Source organism: Mytilus galloprovincialis, chromosome 11 (assembly GCF_965363235.1).
Source record: "Mytilus galloprovincialis chromosome 11, xbMytGall1.hap1.1, whole genome shotgun sequence".
Taxonomy (NCBI): Eukaryota; Metazoa; Mollusca; class Bivalvia; order Mytilida; family Mytilidae; genus Mytilus; species Mytilus galloprovincialis.
Window position 1 is genome coordinate 84650046 of NC_134848.1, and position 24923 is coordinate 84674968.

The window sequence follows — 24923 nt, forward strand, 5'->3', positions numbered from 1 at the left end:
ATTTACGGATTTGTTATGTTATTAGACTTTGTATGATGAAATGCAGAGACTAATGTGGGAAATGAATGGGAGTGCAATTATTTCCTTTATATTTGGAAATTAAACATTCTCATTGCGTTGTAGCTGTTGTTGTAATTCAGGAAGGGTTGAATTTATAAGATAGAGTGCACTCTTGTTGTAATTCAGGAAGGGTTGAATTTATAAGGTAGAGTGTTTTCGTTGAAAGGATTCTAAAACACGATTTACAATGTTACGAATATCAATATTTTTTTCTTTTTATCAACAATTAAGTACAGTTGTTTGTTATTAGACAGTTTTGTTATCCATTCGGTGGAGTTTCGATTAATAACTCGTCAAATTAATGACTAAAGAAACCAAATGACATTTAACGAGGTCAACACTTACTTGATTTATATTGTTTTATAATGACGTTTTATTAATTATGTGATCAGTTGTCAAATGTACGTACGTGTATTTGTTCTATAGTTGATGTTAATCTCAAAAATGAATTATTGTCTTTTTTCAGGATACAATGGCTAGTTGGAATGAGGTACGATTTCACTTTAAAAGTCGTTTGCTTGTCACTTATTTTGTTAAATTACCACATATAACATACAGGTTAAAATATTCTCAGAGACTAGAAACAAATTATTCTCCCGGGTCATTCTACAATATTATTTCGATGTTTGAAATTTGTTGAAACCTTCAAAGATGCAATCGACGTCACACAATGAAAACTGTATATGCCCTTTTCAAATATCAATTACATAAGTTTTCATCATTAATATTGTTTCATTCAATTACCATACATTATTGAACATATTTTTTTATCAACCGTCAAATTAAACAGTATGCTTTTGGCTCAAATTCATAATTGAATATATTGTTGATATATTTTGTAAGTTAACATTAAAGCTGAAGTGCTCTGTTAAACAACATATGGTAAAATTGAGAATGGAAATGGGGAATGTGTCAAAGAGACAACAACCCAACCATAGAAAAAACAACAGCAAAGGTCACCAACAGGTCTTCAATGTAGCGAGACATTCCCGCACCCGGAGGTGTATTCATATAATTCGTCGTGTGGCCAATAATCGATTATAGTATCTATCCAAGAACTGTGCACTCATAAACAATGTATATCATACAATTTTGTAATCAACATTTGGCTTTCCTTACAGAAACTTATCAAAGCTGCTCGTGAAGGAAGTTTAACAGATTTAAAACTTTCCATTGAAAATGGAGCTGATTTGGAATATAGAGATACAGTAAGTGACGTAACAGATAATATAAACATACAAATAGTATTATATCAATGGAGCTGATTTGGAATATAGAGATAAAGTAAGTGACGTAACAGATAACATAAACATACAAATAGTATTATATCAATGGAGCTGATTTGGAATATAGAGATAAAGTAAGTGACGTAACAGATAATATAAACATACAAATAGTATTATATCAATGGAGCTGATTTGGAATGTAGAGATAAAGTAAGTGACGTAACAGATAACATAAACATACAAATAGTATTATATCAATGGAGCTGATTTGGAATATAGAGATACAGTAAGTGACGTAACAGATAATGTAAACATACAAATAGTATTATATCAATGGAGCTGATTTGGAATATAGAGATACAGTAAGTGACGTAAGAGATAATATAAACATACAAATAGTATTATATCAATGAAATGGGAATTGTTCTGAGGACACAGTTATTGATCTTTGATTTTCGCTGTTAAGGGGGTTCGCGGGTCTAAATCATTTATAAAGGATTTCTCTATATTTTTCTATAAATGAACTTTATCTTATAGTTTATAGAAAAATAAAATAAAATAATGGGGTCACCGTTCATTTGCACTCACAATCTGCCTTTGAAAGAAGCATACATCTTTGTAAAAGTGTTTCTTTTCTGTTGAACTAATAGGAGAAATAAAGTTAATATCGAAATAAAAAAAAAAGAAATTTATTACAGAAATCGCTCAAATCTTACAATAATTTAGTTTAAGTACAGCATATATCGAAATTATAATAAAAAATATAGGTCACCGATGAGTTAAAAGAGATATTTCAATTTTAAAGCCAAAAAATGGCATTTTTCCACCAACGGGAGATAATTTGGAACTTTTTCAATGATGTTTACATTTTAAAAGTCATCTGGGGCCAACACGAATTAATTGTTTTGAATGTTTGTTGTACCATATGATAAAGTAACATCTACAAAAGGTAATAAATAAAATTTGTAATGAAAACCAAATCTTTAATTTTTTTCTGAAATTTTTATACCCTCGAGCCTCCTTAAGTATAAAGTAAGGACAGTGTAACTTGCAAATTTTTTCATACAACTTTCTTAACAAATAGGGGTAAAATTACATGCGAACACAATTTGAACATGACTTTTTCAGTTGAAAAGTGTTTGTTTCAGTTTAAAAAAAGTCAAAAGTAGTATTTTCTGAAGTTGTCAAACTGAATTACAGACCCCCTTACATGAAATTAACCATAAATGAGATCATATAGTCTTTCCTATACTTTTGATATAATTGGTAGGTGGAACAGATACACTAAATTAACATTGATGAAAACACCTTGTGAATTCAAGCATCGCTGAAGATGAATCATAGATGGTGTGCCTTCTTAATAATAAACACATTTGATGGTGTGCCCTCTTAGTAATACACACATTTGATGGTGTGCCCTTTTTGTAATACACACATTTGACAGTATGTCCTCTTAATAATACACACCTTTGATAATTTTGATATAATTTGTAGATGGCACGGATATACTAAATTAACAATTATGAAAACACCTTGTGAATCCCAGCATCGCTGAAGATGAATCATAGATGGGGTGCCTTCTCAATAATACACACATTTGATGGTGTGCCCTCTTAGTAATACACACATTTGATGGTGTGCCCTTTTTGTAATACAAACATTTGACAGTGTGCCCTCTTAATAATACACACCTTTGATAATTTTGATATAATTTGTAGATGGCACGGATATACTAAATTAACAATGATGATAACACATTGTGAATCCTAGCGTCGCTGAAGATGATGAAGTCACTCCTGATATATATTAACACTAATAATATTGAATTCTGATACAACCCACACTTCCCTTATTAGGAATTCTCATTATTAAACAGTACTGAATTGAGTTATTAATAATTCAAACACTATTGATGGTGAACATATTTTAGTTAAATCACCACTTATTTTCAATCTAGCAACATTACACTTCCTTGATGATAAATAATCTTATTACATTGGTTGCAATGAATTACATTGATTTCCCAGTTAGATAAAAACCGATAATTTCACATGTGAAATAAACGTGGTTATTTCACTCTCTGACGTCATACAACAATAGGCGTTGTCAAGACGTCGATAACGTCGGATCAAAACAAATTGTCAATGCGTAGGAAAAAGATATAGTTCCTTACATTTTCCACATTAATTTCATAAAAAAAAAGCCATTTGCCAATGTAATAAAAAGAATAACTAATCGCCGTATTTGAATATCAAAAATAAGACAACTTGTGACCGAACGCCGCTATGGATTAAACTCGTGCTGCGCACTCGTTTAATCCATGCGTCGTTCGGTCACGCGTTGTCTTATTTTTGATATTCAAATACGGCGATTAGTTATACTATAAATAACTGTACAATTTACTGATAAAATATCCTTATAAATTAACACACTTAACTGATGATAACTCATCATAACAGTACAATTTACTGATAATGCATCCTTATAATTCACACACTTTACTGATGATAAATCATCATAACTGTACAACTCACTGATAATGCATCCTTATAAATTCACACGCTTCAATGATGATGGATCTTTATAATTTATATAAATGATGATGATCATTCCTCTTGAATTTACGGATCAATGATTTTCAACAGTGATCAAATTTAAAGAAAATGATAAATCCATCATTCATTGATGAATATGGATAAACCCACGGACGACTTTAAACCCTAATTAGATATAAATAAGAAGATGTGGTATGACTGACAACGAGACAACTCTCCCTCCGTTGACAATATGTAAAGAGTAATCAAATAAAGGTCAAAGTACGGCCATGAACACACATAAATGTTTACATATGATTAACGCACAAACTTCTGAAAAGTATCGTAGTAAACTCATAATTCGATAACTGGGGACTCTTTGTAATGTGCACACCACTGATTATTAATTCCAATATAACTGAACAACATTGGTGATGAAACCTTATACAATACAATCCACTGATAACAACTCCTGGTGAATTCTAACATCAGAGATTATTAATACTTATTTGTTTACTCTTATTGATGATTTATCCTCCTCGATTAGCATACTATTAATAAACCTTTTCAACAACTCTCGATACCGACTATTGACACCTACAGTTTACAGGAGAAATAAAGGGATCGTAACAAAGATAAAAATCATGCATGTATAACATGCATGTAACATTAACATAGTGCTACATATTCGATTTTAACGATGTTATAAAAAATAATAACTAATATTTTGCAAATATCTTTTGTCGATTTTCTGTGTTGTATCCGTTCTTTCATTAAGTACTTAATATCATATTCAGTTTAAAGTATAAAGCACACGGTGAGTAAGGTCGTCATATCAAGGAGCGTTTAGAACAGTGATTTTATCAAAATTTGGTTAAGTTAGTCATGGATAAGTTATGTAACTTCCCAAATCGATTGCCTCAGTTTTTTTTCAAAATTAGCAAATAAAAGGCAAATTAAATGTTTTAATCTTCATTGTTAGTCTATCTATGTCAATGGAAATTGTTGTTTTAAAATTAACCCAGGATAACTAAGATATCCAAATTGGTACGGTTTGGTTAAGCGATTGACATTGTTAAGTTAAGAGCAGGGATGAGGTCGATTACTTTAAAAATGTAATCGATCACATTACAATTACACCCTTTTTCATATGTAATCGAGTACATTAGATTACTTTTCTTTTAAGTATTCATGATTACTTTATGTTACTTATGATAACATTGTATATTGCAATATCAAAGTTTTTTTTATGATTTTTTATCCACAATAAAAAGCTAATTTTGGTGATTTTTTTAAAAGCTTTACATTATTCATCTTTAAAAGATTTTACAGACAAGTACAGTGTAACATGTGTAATTTGATAAAATAGCTATTACAGACAAGTGCATGTCCTTTCTCTATGTAAAAGATATAACTTTATTTTTTTCTACAAATTTTAACCAACTGCCTAATTAACAACAAACCTGAACAAATAAGGAAAAATTAATTAAGTATAGTTTTATTGTCTGTTGGGACATACTTGACACATCCATTAATGATTTTACAGGTGTTAATCACCACTTCCACTTTTTTAACAAACAATAGGTAGGCTTTGGTATTAAAATGTTATTGTCTGAATATCAATATCAATAAAGTTAAAAGTTGTTGATTGTCATTATTTTTTTGAAATTTTTTAAAACTTGATCTAATTATTAATTATTGTCAGGTGAAAACACAAAACAGCTTTGTAACTTAGGAAATTATATGCATTTCTCTTTAAATTAAGAAACAGTCTATTTTAATAAAATATATTTTGAACTAATGAAACTTCTGACGTCACCTGTTGTTTACTATGCATATTTGTTTGTAATATAATGCCATATGTATACACTGTACATGTACTTGTTTGAACTGATGAACCGTAGGCTCAAAGTTAATAAAGAATAAAAATAAGAAAGCACATAGTATACACGAATTTATGGAAAACAAAATTTATTCAATTTGTCAATAAATGAAATCTGGTTTTAACTTCCATTTTGAATTAAGTGAGCTCCTATATTTATGTCGACCATCAAAGTAAAATTTGAACTGAATGTTTTCTGCATTTGAATATCAATGTAGTTATGTAAAAAAATTTGGTTAAACTTATATGTTTTTTTTTTACCAAATTGGGTGGACGTAAGCGGCAAAAAGGCCAGGCAAATCGTACATTTTATATATATTTTCCCCCACGTATCGCATTGCAGGAGAATTGTATTTTAGGCGCTCTCAAATGCATACCTAATTTTATGAAATTTGAGTCATAGGTTGACATAAGCGATATTTTTGACTGATGTGAAAATGAGTACAAACAGATCATTGGTTTACTATCTGAAGCTGCGGTCATACCTACCGGATAGCTCTAACGGACGCCGAACTGATGAAAAAAAGTTTTCCGTTAACAACATTGGTATCCATTGGGTGTCCGTTGATATACTGAACAAATAAAACGGACGTGTAACGAATGCCTTACGGAAACTTACAGGATATTCTACGTACGAGAAACGGAAACTTACCGGACAGAACTGACGTCAAATGTACATATAACGGACGACTACCGTATAAAACTGACATATAACGAAAGCGTTCCGTATAAAAAGGATGAATAAGATAAGCGGAAAATTAAACTGACCGATGATTATAATACATACCTTCCATGACTAAGCAAAGTAGTTGCCCGACTCCTTTGGCTTATCCTCCTTATCCTTTCGACAACTAGTAGGTTTATATTTGCAACAGTTAAGTTCAGTCGTCGGACTTGAATAAGAGATGCTCGATAGTGAAGACATGCTCTTACTTCAAGATCTAAGCATGATAAATAAACATTCATGACACTCAAGACATCTGACCTTTCAATAGTTGCCATGTCTGAGTGACGCAAACTTTTCAATTTGCATTTATCCGTTTTGCTTTTGATAGGTTTTCGTTATCCTTCGTTTTACTTTTGATAGGTATCCGTTATCCTTCCGTTCATGTCCGTTTTCCATCCGTTCTATCCGTTATACGTCCGGTAGAAGTGCGTTGGTGAATTTGTCTACCGGACCTCCAACGAATTTATAACGAACAAGTAACGTATACAAAACGGAAACAGAAAGGACGAGAACAGTACTAAACGGACGCCTACGGACGCTATGCGGACATGCACAAGATATGGACTGACGTCTTACTGGCATGAACGGATCGAAAAAAAAAGTAATTATCATTTCTCCCGATAATTATCCCCTGCAGAGTCCACCTGCTTAAAAATGATACCGTCCATGATACATTAACTCAACTATAAAATTAAACAAACCATATCGAGAGAACACCATAATGTCTTCAAATATCAGTTTAAACTTATTCATGTAGAAATCTGTAAGTGAAATTAATATGAGTTGAACGGCAAACGATGTAATGGCTTCTAAGGTCAAGACATTGGTCACGTTATAATAGGTCAGAGTTTACGATATTTTGATAAACGTGCATGCCTCATGGTTTTTGGACTCGTACATTAATAAAAATCAAAGTGTTCAATTCTAGATTGAATAAGCTTCCTTATTTTATATAAATATTATTAAAACATGTTCAAGTGTTATAAATTCACGAGTGAAGTGAAACTTTTTTTCCGAAAATTTGCGTAGGTCGACCGAAAATCCCTAAAAATTCCTTAAATATTTTTGGTAACGTGTTAAGGGTATAAAATGTGAAGTTAAACGAGTTTTTTTGCTCTACTTGGACACTTTCAGATCACAATAACCCCGGATACGCAATTGTGTCAGCTTATTCGTTATGAAGGGGAGATCAAAGGGAGATAACTTGGTACACGCAACGTAGGATACTGCAAGTTACCGACAGTAAATTCGATTAAAATTAATGATTGCAGTTATATTCCGACACTTTCTTGAATTACTTTTCCGATATTTTATGTTCCTCTACTGTTGTAACATCAAAATAGTCACAGAATGGTTGAAAATGACATTGTTATTTTAGTTCTTACAACTTTTTGAACACTTCCAAAGAGGATTATTATAGATTTAACTGACTTTTCTCTGAAACTTAGAATTATTATATATTCTCAAAAATACCCTTTTGATATATAAAAGGATACAAGAGGGGTTTATCAGGCATTTGTCAGCAGAACCTGCGTTACATTAACATTCAAATAAAAATATGGTAAAAAGGAAATGACTGTTTTGTAGTCATTCTATGCTTCAAAATTGTGAACATTAACATTGAATGAAAAAAAGTAAATTTACAGTGGACAGAAGTACATGTATATTTGTTGTTATATTATTCCTGCTTTAAGATACAGTAATGGGTCTCATGGGTCTGGGGATTGGATTTCCCTCTTTTTATGGAAGATTAATGTTTTTGGATGGCAGCTTAGAACTCATCCCCCTTTTATCTTTTGTTGAGAATACCCACTCCTGTTTGAAATTGGCTGGATGCAACTCGAGATAAGAAATTGTAGAAGATGTACAAGTTCTGTTGCTCGCCTTAATCAAGAGAAAACATCTGAAATTTTAAAGATCCAGAATTAAAACCTAATAATCAACACAAATATAACTGTACAAAAGTTGTATTCCAATCTAATATACTGCAGTTCTCCTAATTCTTATTATATGTATTATTTCAAGATATGCTTTACTTTTTTTCTTAAATTTGATTTTAAAAGTCCTGCTAACAACTTTTCAGTCCTATAAATTAAATTATTGATTGAATAATAAGCTAACCTACCAGTAAATAAAGTCTGAAAATGCTTTGGTGAAATAAAAGAGTGGTATTATATCTCATAACATCACTTCTGTATGTTTTATTTTTAAAGGGGCACTAGCTGTCAAATTCATGGTCACCGATTTGACTCAAATTCTCATATTTGATTTATAACAATGTAAAACATTCATCCAAACTATCAAAAGTCTAAAATAAACAGTTTACAGAGCATGGGGTAGATAATATATAGGTTTGTTGCGTGTGTATTTTAGTCCAGACGCCATCTAATTAACTATCGATTTGACCTCAGATGACCATATAAGCGATGTAAACATAAATAAAGATATGAATAGATTAAACCAACACGTGCAATTGGATTTTTATAGGTCTGTTTGATTTTATTTTATAGATCAAAAATAGATGTTTCTCATTGCTGTTAACCGTATAAGAATGATTGTATGTGCATCGAATTAGTAATCAAATTATTTACCGTAGTTTCACTTTCATTGTTGAAATTCTTTTTCTTTAAAGAACCAGTACACGTACAATGCATGCGTTGTCAATCTCTAGCTAGGGGTTAAATTGAAGTTCACATTATTACGAATTTAAAGAGGTCGACTCATTCACTTGCAAGTGAATAACTAATTATCAATGTTTCTTAGCGTAATTTGACAAAATTGGCTGCAAAAAACGAATTGTTATTTCACTATTTTACTTTCATTATTGATTGAACAAAACAAAAATCAAACTTTAAATTTTTTATATATCTCGTAACTAGTGCCCCTTTAAAGTCATAAACGGTGTGACAATTTTGTTTCAATCAGGAAGTTATTTAATAGAAAAACAATGCATACGTTAACGGAGAAAATATGAAAAATTTCCGGAAACAATACTCAAAAGTCATTTATTGCTAGATGATATATATAGTATTTTTTTATATATAGTTAAACAAATAAGTAACACTGATAGTTACTTGTTTATTTTTTTTTTCACTGCTGATAATTTTATAATTTAACTGTTAGATTATAAAACTAATGTTGATATATTATGATGCTTACCAGAAAACAACCCTGGATTTCTGGTATTAACAAACAGGGACACTTCACTTGAATGCTGGACTAGTGTTGTATATTGTTAACAGCAGAAAGTGAAATGTGTTGTTGAATAAAAATTTTAAAAAATCTCATAAGATATACTGAATCAAATTCAAATTTAATCCAAATTCATATTTACCTCATCTAAAATGCATAGTCAATTGAACTACAAAATAAAAAACCTGAGTCTACTACAATGTATAACAAAGAGATTGGTCACTTCTCCTGTTAAAGTAGTATCAGACAAAAACAAAACTGACTTTAACACAGTATCTTCAGAAATTTGTTAAAGAATGGAAAACAATGAGAAATTTTGTTATTCTGATATCAGAAATAATATCATTGTATCAAATCAGAATGCTAGTTTTTTTCTATTGAGATAATCAATTTAATCGCAATATTTACTTTAATAAAAACCTCATGATACTATCTGAATTTAAATGCATGACTTAGCTTGTCAACATCTCAACGATAATGGTAATAACTAAGTATTTAGTAGCACCATCGTGCAATCTAGGTAAACAAACATGAACAATCACGCGGTCCACGTGTTTGTCTCCAAATGACCAATCAGGCTTATTTACACATTTTTTTTGCTAAAGAAGACACTTATATATGTCTGTTTATCTTATAAGTTCTATAAAGACTGCATTTGACTTGTTTATGCATGGAAATATAAAGTAAATGTAGACAATTGTTGAAAAGGTCTCAAACAAAATCCTCATTTATTAACTATTCCTTGATAAATACAAATAGAATAATAGGTTGTTTCGTTTTTGATACTGACTATTTTATGTAGATATTTCACATGATATAGTCAGTATCAAAAACGAAACTACCTGTTATTCTGTTTATAAGTAATTATGACGTCACACAATGTATTGCCTAATATTGTCAGTGATACAGCCAGTACGCTGATACTAGAAAATATTAGGCAGTAAGATCTAAAGGAAAATATACGAATTACCGATAAACCGTTATACATGATCATAAGTAAAGCAACCACTTGATAGAATAATGTCTAATACAATATTCGTATTCTTGTCTCATCGTATTGATATGATAGTGTTGTACATTTATTTCGAATAGATACACCTGGAAAAGTATTGCAACACTTCCATTACATACAATGTCAAATGAAATGATTTTAGAATGTGTATAATTTGGTATTTAATCTTTTTATCTTTTAAAATTGAATTCATGGTATAAACTTACTTTTCATCCAATATAAAAGCTACATGGATAGGACATAACAGCTGCACAGAAATAGTTTTTCGCATTTTTCACAAAAAATGCAAATTTGCAGGGCTCATTTTTCCAAAACACAAGTTCTGCAATAAATATAGATGTTTGTTATGTATTTAATCATTCAGAACTATTTGCCTAGTTTAACACACATTTTCTGTGTCAGATGTTTAGTTTGCTAGAAAAAAACACACTTTTTATAAAATATATGTATAGAAAACAAGAAAAAGTTTTAAAAACTGTTTTCAGTACAACTCTAATGATGCATTTTTATAGTCTTAATTTTGCCTAAAATGTAAGTTAATAACACAAATTTAATTTCAAACCAGAAACGGTTTAAAAGTATTTGGTAAAAGCCAAATTATAGACATTCTACAACCATGTTCCTTTACATTGTTTTCAATAGAAGTGTTGCAATACTTTTTTCTAGGTGTATATAAATATCTATAGAGCACATCCTAAAATGACTGAATAAATAGTCAACGATTAATCTTACAACGCGATAGATCTAGAATAGGATTCTGTACACTACAAAATGTACTATATAACAAATCAAAAAGGGTACAGCATCACCGTTAAATAACTATAAAATGACCAAATATTAGATATTTCGGATAACAGATATCCTTCTTTGGTAATAGCACGGTGTCAATTGAATCCTGTCAATATATTCAAATTGAGACAATATCAAAATCTTTAAATTTTATACAAATTAGTTGGACGACACAGACGCTGGTACAATTATAAAATTTCCAAACACGGCGCAAAAATTACTAAGATATGCCAAATAAAAAATTGCGATATGAACTGGCAAAACTCTAAATTTCCAAAGGTTGTGACAGTTTTGATGTTATAACTGCATGGTTGGCAATCCTCAAACAAAACAATTCAAAATGCCCTAACCGATCCAAGTTGGTACACTATTTCAAATTATACACGGTAGGGCAATTGCAACATAATAATGATTAGAAAAAAAGTTGTATCTAATAAGGTAAAATAATTGAACGTGGCCACGTACTTATACATTCATCCCAAATTAATGGAGTCCTGTTTTTTAAACTGGTATTTTAAAAAAAATCTTCAATCTGTAAAGCCAGTACGGAAGCCGGAGTTACTGGAAACAAGTTATGACAGGAACATGAGTGACTCATTCTATGTTTTTTTTCATTTATGCCCTCTGGGGAAACTATCCTTGAATAACATATCATATATTGTATTGTCTACCAAATCGCACAGTTTAATGTCGATTATTATATGTTGTTCAGGTCTCAGACAGGGTATATACTGTGATATTCCCAGCTTAGAGTTTACATCCCCTGAGCCGAATATATTACGGATTACCCCTGACTTTATGTTATTTTACAGTGCAGGTATTTGTTGAACATTCACAATGCAGCATGTATAATCATTGCATGTGTATTGTCTCTTTAATATTTTGATAATCCATTTAAATGCATCTTTTCTATCTTGACATTTTTTTTTTCGTTTAAAAGTATTTTCAATAACTTTTTTAGATACCATTTTTTGTGTATATGTGTGTGTGGCTTTGTTTTTTTATAACACATATATTGAAAAAACCCAACCTTATATGTTCGGCAAATGTGAAGGGTTTTCTAATTTGCTGTGAACATAATCTTATTGTGTATGTAATAATTTATAATACCACTTTTAAAATTAAATTTAAGTATAAAAAGTGTAAATTGCGTGATTTTGTATTAAAAATGTATTATTGACTGAAGTACGCCATTATTTTCCCTCTGTGAGCCTCTGACCTTCCTTAGTGTTCTGTACAGCTTTTGTCTACATCACATAGTAACCGGTGTAATGATGACGTTTTGTGGTTCCAATCGTCGTATATACCCCGGCAGTTTCCTGAATATATACTGACATCTCTGTGTTGCTATCCAATCAGAAACTTCGACACATTTGTAATCCGTTATATGTTTATATTACAGAATTCTTTTACACCATTATTGAAATCAGTCTTCTATGGACATCTGGATACAGTCCAATACCTTGTTTCTGTAGGCTGTAAGGTAGAAGCTAGAACAAAGGTATGATATAGTCTGAACAAACTCACTAATGTTTGATTGAACACATTATCAGAAATACAAAACTTAATGGTATATTGAATATATGAGGTCTCATTAAATCTTGTCATGGAAAAAGGAAAACAAAGACAGTACAGGTCTTATCTATATTTGAAAACACATATGTTTGGCAGTCATACAATACTTGGATTATAATCCTCTTAATTCTGAACTAGCACATAATCTTTGTGTTGGACAGACCTGTTTAATTGACAATAATTTCATTTTGTATGTAACGCTTCTTCTGAGTGGCTGACGTCATTTTGTTTATCATAGTATATACACAATTTTGTCATATGACCATGACGTCATCAACGTTGTTTTTCATGATTTACACCGGTTTAAAATGGAATTTAGAAGTAACTTACAAGAAACTCCTATAAAAGAGACAATGTCATAGATCAGTAGGCAGTAGAGTTAAAGGGAAAAAAATAACTTAATCAGAAATATCTTTCTACCAGATTAGTATAATATACTGAGTACGTATATGTATTAAATATTTTGCAATTATTATGATTTCCATTTTCTTTAGGGAAATTCAATGTAACAGATTAAACGGCAAATGTTTATTGCAATATATAGGAAAAGACTAACTAATGTAATGACCCATTAGCATCATTCATTTTCATAGCATTTTCAGATTTCTGAATATTTATATTTGAAATGATTCTAACTTTTGAATATTCGCATTTTTTTTAATGTAGGATTAAAATTGATAAAAAGAAAAGGTATGATAAGAACTTTCATATAAGTGTATGTAGCATTACAAAATTGCGTGGACAAATCAAATTGAAAAATACTAATTATTCATGGTTCTTTCTTACATGCTTAACTTACTGTACATGTCTTTGTTATTCATTGTAAACATGTTATACTATCACAGAACTATTCTCTTGTAAATCTAGACAGTGCTAGAATTGATTTTGTGATCGTAATAAAGGTGCCATATATATATGTATAGCTGATAAATGACAAAAAAAAAAAAAAAACAGCAGATGCTTTTCAACTCCTTTTTTTATTTTAAATTTAATGGATAATTTTAATCGAAAAAAACAGGTTTGTAACCAAACGGTTTGTCTTTTGTCTGGTATGGATATAGATATACAGGCTGTCAAACAGAAACAACTCACAACAATCATACATCGAACAATCTTGATATTCATCACACACATTTAAAGGCGGCAACGTTTATTATTATTTGCTATTTAAACATAGTTCCATTGCACACTAACTTGTATTGCCATATTTTAAACTTAACCTGGTCAGGGAGGCCAAAATGCAAATGTATATCCATATAAATGAATTAAATACTATTGTGTAAACATCTAGATTCGATAATATTAATTTAACATAAATTATATCACTAATATGTTAATAATATCTCAGACTTATAGCACTATATAAAGATGGATTATATTTTTCCTGTGATTCTTCTGAGTCCATTGATTTATTTTCTTTTCCATTTTTTTTAACTGGCCGTTTTGAAGGAAGTTTACACTGACACTGACTTCGAATAAATTCCCAGTTCACTTAAAAATATACGGGAATCTGATGTACAGTAGTTGTCGTCTGTTTATATAGTTCATACGTGTTTTCGTTTCTCGTTTATATATACAGAGACGTGCAAAAAGTATTCGGTCACAATGGCGTCGTGTTTACGTTTGTACAGGTGACCGACTTTTAAATGGCCTTGCCCCACGTCAATCACGTCACTGAGTATTACTGTACTAGTCTTTTAGCGTTGTGCATCACATAGGCTACCGTCATGTGACGTTTGTTGTCGTCTGCCATTGTAGTTTCGTTAAAACAAGTAAAATAACAAAGATGGGTAGAAAAGGTCAGGAACTGTCAACAGATGTCAAAAACATGATTGTGGAAATGTTCCAGAATGGATTTTCTCGCCGAAAAATCGCTGACATACTAAGAATTCCCAAGTCAACAGTTATTGACAATGTTCGAAAATTTTTAGACACGGGTTCTGTGGAGAATAAACCCAGAAGTGGCCGACCGTTGTTTGTAAAACCACGCGACTACCGCAAGCTTGAACGCATTGTAAAGACAAGTCGGAGGAGCTCTTTATGTGACATAACAAACAAGTTTAATAAGAAAAATTGTGTTCCCGTGTCGAAACGTACCATCCAGCACCATTTACATAAACATGGGTATCACAGGTGTGTAAATAAGAAAAAAATCGTGATCCGGGAAGTCAATCGGAAAAAAAGACTTGCATGGTGTAGAGAAAAAAAGAGATGGACGGTTAATAACAACTGGAAAAAGGTTATTTTCTCTGATGAAAAGTAAAATCATGATTGGACATGATGAACGTATGTACGTATGGCGAAAAAGAGACGAGGGGTGGAGACCGGACCTTGTGCAACCGCGGACTTCACAAACTAAATATCAAGTCATGATTTGGGGTTGTATTTGCTGGAATGGCGTCGGTACACTTACTCCTGTAGAAGGCAATATGAATGCTGTCAAATATCAAGAAATACTTGATGAACATTTGTGGCCAGTGATAGCTCGGCATTTTCCGGGAGGAAATTATTTATTCCAGGATGACAACGCCCCTGTCCATCGTGCACGGTCCACCCAAGAGTTTGTAGTTCGGAACGGACTAACCGGTATGAGCTGGCCTGCACAGTCCCCCGACTTAAATATAATCGAAAACGTTTGGTTACATGTAAAAAGAAAACTTCAAACACGTACTGGGATGATTAAATCTAAAAATGAATTATTCCAAGAAATCCACCGTATTTTGGGTAAGTATTTCCCCTGCCTATATTCAGTGCTTATACAAGTCGATTCCGAAAAGGAAATTAAATGTAATCAGGCTAAAAGGACACTTAACAAAGTATTAGAGGTAAGTTTTTATTTTTGTTGTATTTCATTGGTTGGTTTATTTACAGTGCAAGCATGAACTTTACAACTTTCGTTTTGAAATGTAAACATGGCGCCATTGTGACATATAGTGTCAGCATATCAATTAGTCGTTGATTTTAATGTAGTGTCAGCATATCAATTAGCCGTTGATTTTAATGTAGTGTCAGCATATCAATTAGCCGTTGATTTTAATGTAGTGTCAGCATATCAATTAGCCGTTGATTTTTCTAGAAGAGTAGCTAGTCATCTTACTTAGTTTTGACCATTGATTTCAGCGATTTGTATTGTATTGATATATGTAAATCAACATTGTCAAGTTGAAGACAAAGTATGTGATGTTTTTTAATATGTTTATGTCATCAATTGGAAAGAATACTAGTTTCAAATAATGCACGTGGAAGAAAGATTACTGCATTTCTTCTGTTTCTTGCTGTTGTTAATAAGATTCTTTGGTCCGATCCATCTTCTTTTTATTCTGAATCACCACAAACTAATAGTGTTAGTCAGATAGGTTTAATAAACAATTAATATGTGTTGGATTATAAACATTTTGGTCTTATTGTGCAGGTCTTTTTGCACTGAATCATTCTTTGTTTTGTTTTGTTTTCTTACAACGAAAATATTTTTAAATCATTTTATTGTACTTTTTTTTTTAAGAAGTTGACCAGTTGTGTTAAAGTTTCAGGCAAGATAGTATTAAAAAAAACGAAAAGTCCCTAATCAGATGGCAAAATTAAAACATGATTAAATAAAAAATGATAACAAAAATAGTCGTGCCAATAACATAAAGAGATGCTTTTTTTACTTGTCTAATTGATAGAAATCTAAAATTTTAACAAGTTATACATCCTAAAATTTGTTTAAAAAAAACTGTCCTTTTGTGGTTTTCTATATTGTGATGTTATGCTATTGTTTCAGAAAAAGGGAGAACGTTTGGTACCAATAAAACGTTTAATCCCGCTGCAAATGTTTGCACCTGTCCTTAGTCAGGAATCTGATGTACAGAAGTTGTCGTTTGTTTATGTTATTTATAGGTTTTCTCGTTTCTCCTTTTTTATATAGATTAGATCGTTGGTTTTCCCGTTTGAAGGGTTTTACACTAGTATTTTTGGGACCCTTTATAGCTTAATGTTCAGTGTGAGCCAAAGCTCCGTGTTGAAGGCCGTGCATTGACCTATAATGGTTTACTTTTATCAATTGTTATTTGGATGGAGTGTTGTTTCAATGGCACTCACACCACATCTTCCTATATCTCTATATGCTATCTATACATTTCTGTAGCAAAATTGTATTTACTAGAATAGTGCTGATGATAGGTATATGTTGTTTATATAGAATATACAGACATGGAACGAATAAACACATATTGTACATTCTTGTTTCGTTACCATCTGTTTGAATATGCTGATAAAAACACGTTTCGTTGACATACTTAGTCAGATACTTTTGATGGAAACAATATTTAATTATGAATTATAAAACTACAATATATTTATTCATATTCACAACGGATTATGAACAGGCTACAAGTCTCTACATCAATCTGTTTCCTAAATTATTATTGTTAAAACAGATTTAATGCAAAAATAGTTTTTCGACCAACAGCTTTTTGCTTTATTGTTAGATTTTTGTTTGCATTTGAGTATATCTCATCTTTAAAAAAAAATCAGTCTTTCACCAGTATTTCGAAATGTATTGAATAAATGTAATCCTAATATCACAAAATAAAGTAAGTTAAATAAGTATTCCTTCTGTTTTTATGTTGTCAACTGATCTGTATGTTATATATGTTGTTCATATGTATGCCATCCCGTCTACGACTAAAGTTATAATGTCTGTTATATGTGTTGATATTACAGCTTGGAAGTACACCATTATGTCTCGCTGTCCATAAAGGGAACTTACATATAGTCCAATACCTGATCTCCGTGTGCTGTGAAAGAGATGCACAAAACAATGTAATTATGATTTTTATTTTATCCTTCTCATCTTTACTGTGCATAAATACAAAAGCATGTTGTAAATCGGACTTCTTTAATATATTCCTAATACAGTTATACACATTATCTTGTTCCCTTTTCTAGAATGTGACCATCCAAGATATACTTGTAACAGAGTTTGTACTAACATAATCAACCAGACCGTTGCCACATGTGTCATTTTATTTGGCTTATCAACTTTTATCCGATAAACATAATAAATAACCAAGTTTGTTTTCTGACAAAATTATGTGATAAAAATTAAAGTGTTCTGGATGAGAAGATGTTGTATTAACTCAACTTTGAGTTATAAGAAATACATGATACAATTTTGTAAAATAGTGTCTTAGTTTACTCGTTGTAGCGAAATGGATTGATTTATTGCGTTGTTTTATACCATTTTTTTTTACAATAAATGAATCTCAGTCATATTAGGCGTTTTGAATTTAGTTTTGTGATATTTTTTTCTATTTTTTTATAATATCTCACCGCCATGGTTCAGAAGAAGTTGATAAGAACAAGTTGTGGTACATTCTTAATTACACACTATTATTAAACCATTATTTGTTATATTGAAGTAGTTACTGGTAAATTTCACTAACATCTATTTCACGTGAATTTGAATTCATGTAAATCTTACCTGAAATTCTCAAAAATCTCATCTCAAACAAGTGTATACATGGAATCAGTTAATGCTAGTTTCATGTGAATCTCTTGTAAACAAAACTCATGTAAATTTCACGTGTAAATCACATTCTATTTTTTCATGTAAAATTCAGATAAAGTTTTAAAACATCTTAATTTAAAAATATATGTTAAAATTTAGTGAAAAGTACAATTGTTTTTTTTTTGTAAAATTCGTATGAACATATTCCCACTGAGATTCATGAAAATCTCTTTTAACGAGAAATTCACATGAACATGTTAACGTGAGTTTTATCTATAATGTTTATTGAGAGGAATCTCTAAGGAATTTTTTCACGTAAATTTCATGTGAGATTCAGGGGAAATAATGTGAATACATTTTGCCTGTCAACATGTATATTAGTGGGCGTTCGTGTCTTGGAGGTATAAGTCAAAACTTTGTTGGTTATTACTATCACCACGTTTGTTTTTCACTTTCAACGTGATGTATTTTAGTACTAATGCATTGGTTTTCACTTTCAACTTGTTTGTTATCATTTGCAATCTGTTGGTTGTAAGAACTAAGCGTTGATTCGTAAATTGTACTGTATGAAAAACATACGCATTGTTTTTTTAAATTCTAAAGCGTAATTTTTCGTTCATCGTAACTTATGCACTTTTGTCAAACAATCAAAATATCTCCAACAAAGTTTGATCTACATATAGGGTACGCTAAAGACTGGACCAGTGGCAAGACTAAATGAAAAAATGCCAATAAATGTTATCCAAAGGAATAACACTGTATTGTAATTTTAAAATAGAATACGCTTCAATCATTTTATACAAAAAAGAACCGGACCGGAAGCAAACACGTATTTACATATTAAAAGCTTACGAAAATGTCAACTGACTAACATTTTAAGTTTTGTCATGTTTCCTTGTTTCGTCAAATTTTATCAGAAACAAACAATGATGACCGAGTTTGTGTTCTGACAGAAACATTATGTTATTTAAATCTAAATTAACTTATTAACACAAAAGTGCTGAGAACATGAGTGTATTAATTTAATAGCCAGATAGAAGTAATCAGATGTAAATCATCTTTAAACCAATATACAATTATATAAAATTTTCTAAAACCATGCTGTTTATGTGTAATGTAATGAGTAAACGGTTATCTAAATCAGTTTTTACCATTAATTTCAATGATATGTATTGCATTTATGTTTGCTTCACAATATTGTCAAGTTGATGACACAGTATGTGATGTTTGTTACACATTGGAAGAACACTATTTTTCTGATTTTTTTCGTATCTGTAGTTCAAGAAAAGTTGTGTTTGTTACACACTATTATTTAAACCTTTATTTGTGATAAGTAGGTACGACACTTGCAAAGTTCACCAACATCAATTTCTCGTAAATCTCATCTCAAACAAGTTTATACGTGTAATCAGTTAATACATGTGAATCTTATTTAAAAACTCACGTATATTTTACATGTTAATCACATTCTATTTTTTCATGTAAAATCCACATAGAGTTTAAAATATCTTCAGTTAAAAAAAAATTGATATGGTCAATTTTAATGAAAAATACATTTGTGGAATTCAAATAAAAAATTTCCCGTGAGATTCATAAGCATCTCAATTAACGAGAAATTCACATGAACATTTTAACGTGAGTTTCATACATAAGGTCGTTTGAGGAGAATCTCAAATGAAATTTTCACGTGAATTACATTTGAGATTCAGGTTTAATTATGTGAACAAATTTTGCCTGATAACAAGTATATCAGTAGGCATGTTTGTCATTGCCAGTAAAAGCCATACCTTATGACAGTTTTCATATTTTTTTAATTCAATAAAATTTTGTGTAAAGAAATTTATTTCATGTATTTTTGCGATCATCTTTTCGAAAACCATTGACTTGAACTTTGCTAGTAAGTGACATATTTAAAATAAACCATTAAAGAGAGCACACTTTAAGTATGCAAACAAAAATAGAAAATGCTTTATAAATGCATAATTTATGATCTTTTATATATATTTCGACAATATAAATGGCTAAAAACCCAATAGAACTAGTTTGATGACTTTTAAAGTAATAACAAATTAACATGTATTTGAAGGAATTTTTGGCTTATTTTATTCAATTATGCAAATTAGCTTGTTACTAAAAATAGACACAATTCAGAGAAGTCTAAACTATATTTTCTGGTTTCCATTGAACCTAACATATTAACAAACTTCATTAGCTGTAAAACTATTAACCCCCCTCCTGGACGATTTTTCAAATTGTGCATGGTTTTCTGTGAGACAACCTCTTAAATCATAAAATGTTATTATCTTTCAAATTTGAGATAAACCGGATATAAAAAAATATAATCATTGTTCATTCGGTTATGTATTTATCCTATAATCGGTCCAGTCATTAGTGTAACCCATATTTAAACAATACTTTGTAAGAAAGTTTTGGACGAGCTGACAAATTTGCAAAATCTACGGTATGGAATGAAAAAGTAACGGTATAGAATTTTAAACCAACGTACTGATAAATTACGGATCAACGCGTTATATTTTAAAACCAAAGAGCTAGAAGTTAAAACCAACGTGTGGAAAATGAAAAACAGCGTTTTGAAAATATAAAACTACGCATTGAAAGTAGAGACTAACGCGTTGAAAATTTCATACGGTATGTGTCTACTGCATATTATTATTTGATTTTTTTTTGGTTTAATGCCACTTTTACGCACCGCTTTTGGGATATATCATTTCAGAAAGCTTTTATTGTTTAGGAATCCGGAGTGCCCGGAGACAACCACCGCCCTTCGATATGAAAACTAACAATACTTGTCAATTAAGATTGGGGTCAAGTGTATCCGCACACCAAAGACACCAACGGCAACTCATATACGTATCACTCTGTGTACAGATATGCTTTTGTAGTCATCTGATATGATTTGTTGATAAGTGTTGAGGAGAACACATTATTGGTTGCATTTTGGAGATACAATTATATAAACAAATCCACTGTCAAACAAGTTAAAAAAAAATACGTCTCATATTATATTTGTAGTATGATTTGTCTCCTCGACAGGAAGGAAGCTACTATAATATTATATACTTTTTAGTGACAACTGACATGTGTGCTATTATATATTGTTTATATTTATAACATAAAATTGTTCAGTATATGACTATAGTTTTGAAGAGATATATGTCTGTCTTTCAGGATGAATTTACACCTTTATTGGTTGCTGTACAGCAGGGATACCTGGAGATTGTTAAATATCTTATCAAGGCAAACTGTAATATAGAAGCAAGAACAAAGGTAACGACATATATCATCTGATCTAACTCTTCTTTATTCTGAATCAACACACAGTGTTGTTGTTATTTATACAGGTTAAGTGAACAACACATATATATATGTATATATGTATATATAAAGTCTCAGTTTACTTATTTCATCAAATTTTAACAGATATGAACATAATAAAAGGCCAAGTTTGTTTTTGACAAAACATTGTGAAGTTTATTAAAATCTAAATGAAATTATTAACACGAAAGGGCTGAGAACATGTATGTGTGGATTTTTTAGAAGATAGTAGTAATCAAATAAACATATTTTCTTAATTTAAAAAAAAAATACATTTTAACAATGGATAAAGTTAAATCTTATTTTACTCGTTTTATCGAATGGAATTTCTTGATTTTAACATTTCGTTATCTTACAAATTATGGATTTGAATCAAACGAGGCATGTAGAATATTGGTTTTGGATGATTTTTTTCTCATTTTTCGTGAACATCTGATTACATATAGGAAGTTGTGTTTGTATCCTTAGTTTGACACTTTTATATAAACAGAAATAATGTTTTTAAATCAGCCAAACATTGTTATATTGAAACAGATGCTACGATTTTCTCTGATAATCTGTTTACATAAAATCTGATTTAATTTGTTTAGAAGACGTTGACAAGAACACGTGTTGACAAGAACACGTTCTTGTCAAATCATTTGTCATTTTAAGCAAGATAGATCTACTGTACTTAGTTTTTGGAGAAAAAAAAACTTATTGAAGGTGTACATATATTAAATGAATTTGTCTTGGAAATCTTATTTTACTTGTATAATCAAATTTGATCAAACTTTAAATATTTGTCTATGAGAGTTTTATTTTACTTGTCTGATCAAACTTGACCACATATTAGGCATAATAAACATACTTAAGAACCAATGGCGTTTTAATAAAAAAATAATATTATTCAAATCTGTTAAACTTGTCTAATTAAGAATTGAGAAGAGCATGATGTGTTATCTCCTTTTTCATCGTAGTGAAGTGATATAAAAAAAAACTAAGGAGGTATCTTGTGTTGTCAATGAAATCGAGCTGAAATTGACAACGTCGTCAGACGTAAAATAGCGATCAACAGATTATCATTGGTCATCTCGACTCAATTGCTTTTCTCACTTTCAACGGTACATTCTAGCGAGATAATTAATCTCATTGAGACGATCAGCGATAGTCTATAACCATATAATATTTGTTAAACATATTTAACATATAACAACAGTTTTTGACAACAGCATTTGTTTTTAATATTATGTGTTGTTAACAGTGTGACTGGTCATTGTATTCACTTTTGACCATTGATACCTATATATGTTGACGGTAATAAATAAACACAATACAGGCTGATTAATATTATATGTATTTTATCATCTGATATCTTACAAAAAATATTGTGTTAGAGGTTTTCAAATGTAACATCAAAACAGACTGTTTACTGACGTAGAATATAAAAGTTTGACAGGTCCTTGTATTCACGTTTAATCATTGATTCATATTATTGTTTAATAATTGTTTGTTTTCATAAAACTTTATTATTATAATGTAATATTATTATATTTTTCCAAATTAAGAAGAAAGTTACTTTATATTATTACTAGCTGACAGTCAACTATTCATCGACATGAGTAATTCAATTTATAAATAATAAAATATGTTGAACTTAAAATAAAATGAGAATGGAAATGGGGAATGTGCCAAAGAGACAACAACCCGAACATAGAGCAGACAACTGCAGAAGGTCACCAACAGGTCTTTTATTATTTTTCTTTAATTTAGGAGAAATTATCGCACCCAGATGCGTCCTTCAGCTGGCCCCTAAACAAATAAATACTAGTTCAGTGATAATGAACGCCATAATAAACTCCAAATTGTACACAATAACTAAAAGTTAAAATAATGCAAGACTAACAAAGGCTTTGGACAGGCGCAAAAATTATAATATGATAACATTATGTTGTTTTATCTCCTGAGTTAGATGATATTAACGTTACAGATAACATTATGTTGTTTTATCTCCTAAGTCAGATGGTAATAACATTACAGATAACATTATGTTGTTTTATCTCCTAAGTCAGATGGTAATAACGTTACAGATAACATTATGTTGTTGTATCTCCTAAGTCAGATGATAATAACGTTACAGATAACATTATGTTGTTTTATCTCCTAAGTCAGATGGTAATAACGTTACAGATAACATTATGTTGTTGTATCTCCTAAGTCAGATGATAATAACGTTACAGACAACATTATGTTGTTTTATCTCCTGAGTTAGATGATAATGACATTGCAGATAACATTATGTTGTTGTATCTCCTAAGTCAGATGATAATAACGTTACAGATAACATTATGTTGTTTTATCTCCTGAGTCAGATGATAATAACGTTACAGATAACATTATGTTGTTTTATCTCCTGAGTTAGATGATAATAACGTTACAGATAACATTATGTTGTTTTATCTCCTGAGTTAGATGATAATAACGTTACAGATAACATTCTGTTGTTTTATCTCTTAAGTCAGATGATAATAACGTTACATTTAACATTATGTTGTTTTATCTCCTAAGTCAGATGATAATAACGTTACAGATAACATTATGTTGTTTTGTCTCCTAAGTCAGATGATGATAACGTTACATATAACATTATGTTGTTTTATCTCTTAAGTCAGATGATAATAACGTTACATTTAACATTATGTTGTTTTATCTCCTAAGTCAGATGATAATAACGTTACATATAACATTATGTTGTTTTATCTCCTAAATCAGATTATAATAACTTTACAGATAACATTATGTTGTGTCATCTCCTTAGTCAGATGATAATAACGTTACAGATAACATTATGTTGTTTTATCTCCTAAGTCAGATGATAATAACGTTACAGATAACATTATGTTGTTTTATCTCCTAAGTCAGATGATAATAACGTTACAGATAACATTATGTTGTTTTATCTCCTAAGTCAGATGATAATAACGTTACAGATAACATTATGTTGGTTTATCTCCTAAGTCAGATGATAATAACATTACAGATATAAATCAATCAAACGAATTCATTTAAAGTATGTATTACATATTATTATTATCAGTGCTGATGGAAGTTTCGAAAGTT

General features: G+C 30.4%; 1 protein-coding gene across 1 annotated transcript in view; it reads left to right on the forward strand.

The window, feature by feature from the left end:
* Positions 1 to 24923, forward strand: part of LOC143052947 (uncharacterized) — a 605057-nt gene that overhangs the window by 11999 nt on the left and 568135 nt on the right. The window contains exons 2-6 of the mRNA XM_076226129.1: positions 527 to 550; positions 1182 to 1268; positions 12825 to 12923; positions 17702 to 17800; positions 21678 to 21776. Of these exons, the coding sequence (XP_076082244.1) occupies positions 533 to 550; positions 1182 to 1268; positions 12825 to 12923; positions 17702 to 17800; positions 21678 to 21776 (402 nt within the window). The 5' untranslated portion in view covers positions 527 to 532. The remainder of the gene's footprint in view (positions 1 to 526; positions 551 to 1181; positions 1269 to 12824; positions 12924 to 17701; positions 17801 to 21677; positions 21777 to 24923) is intronic.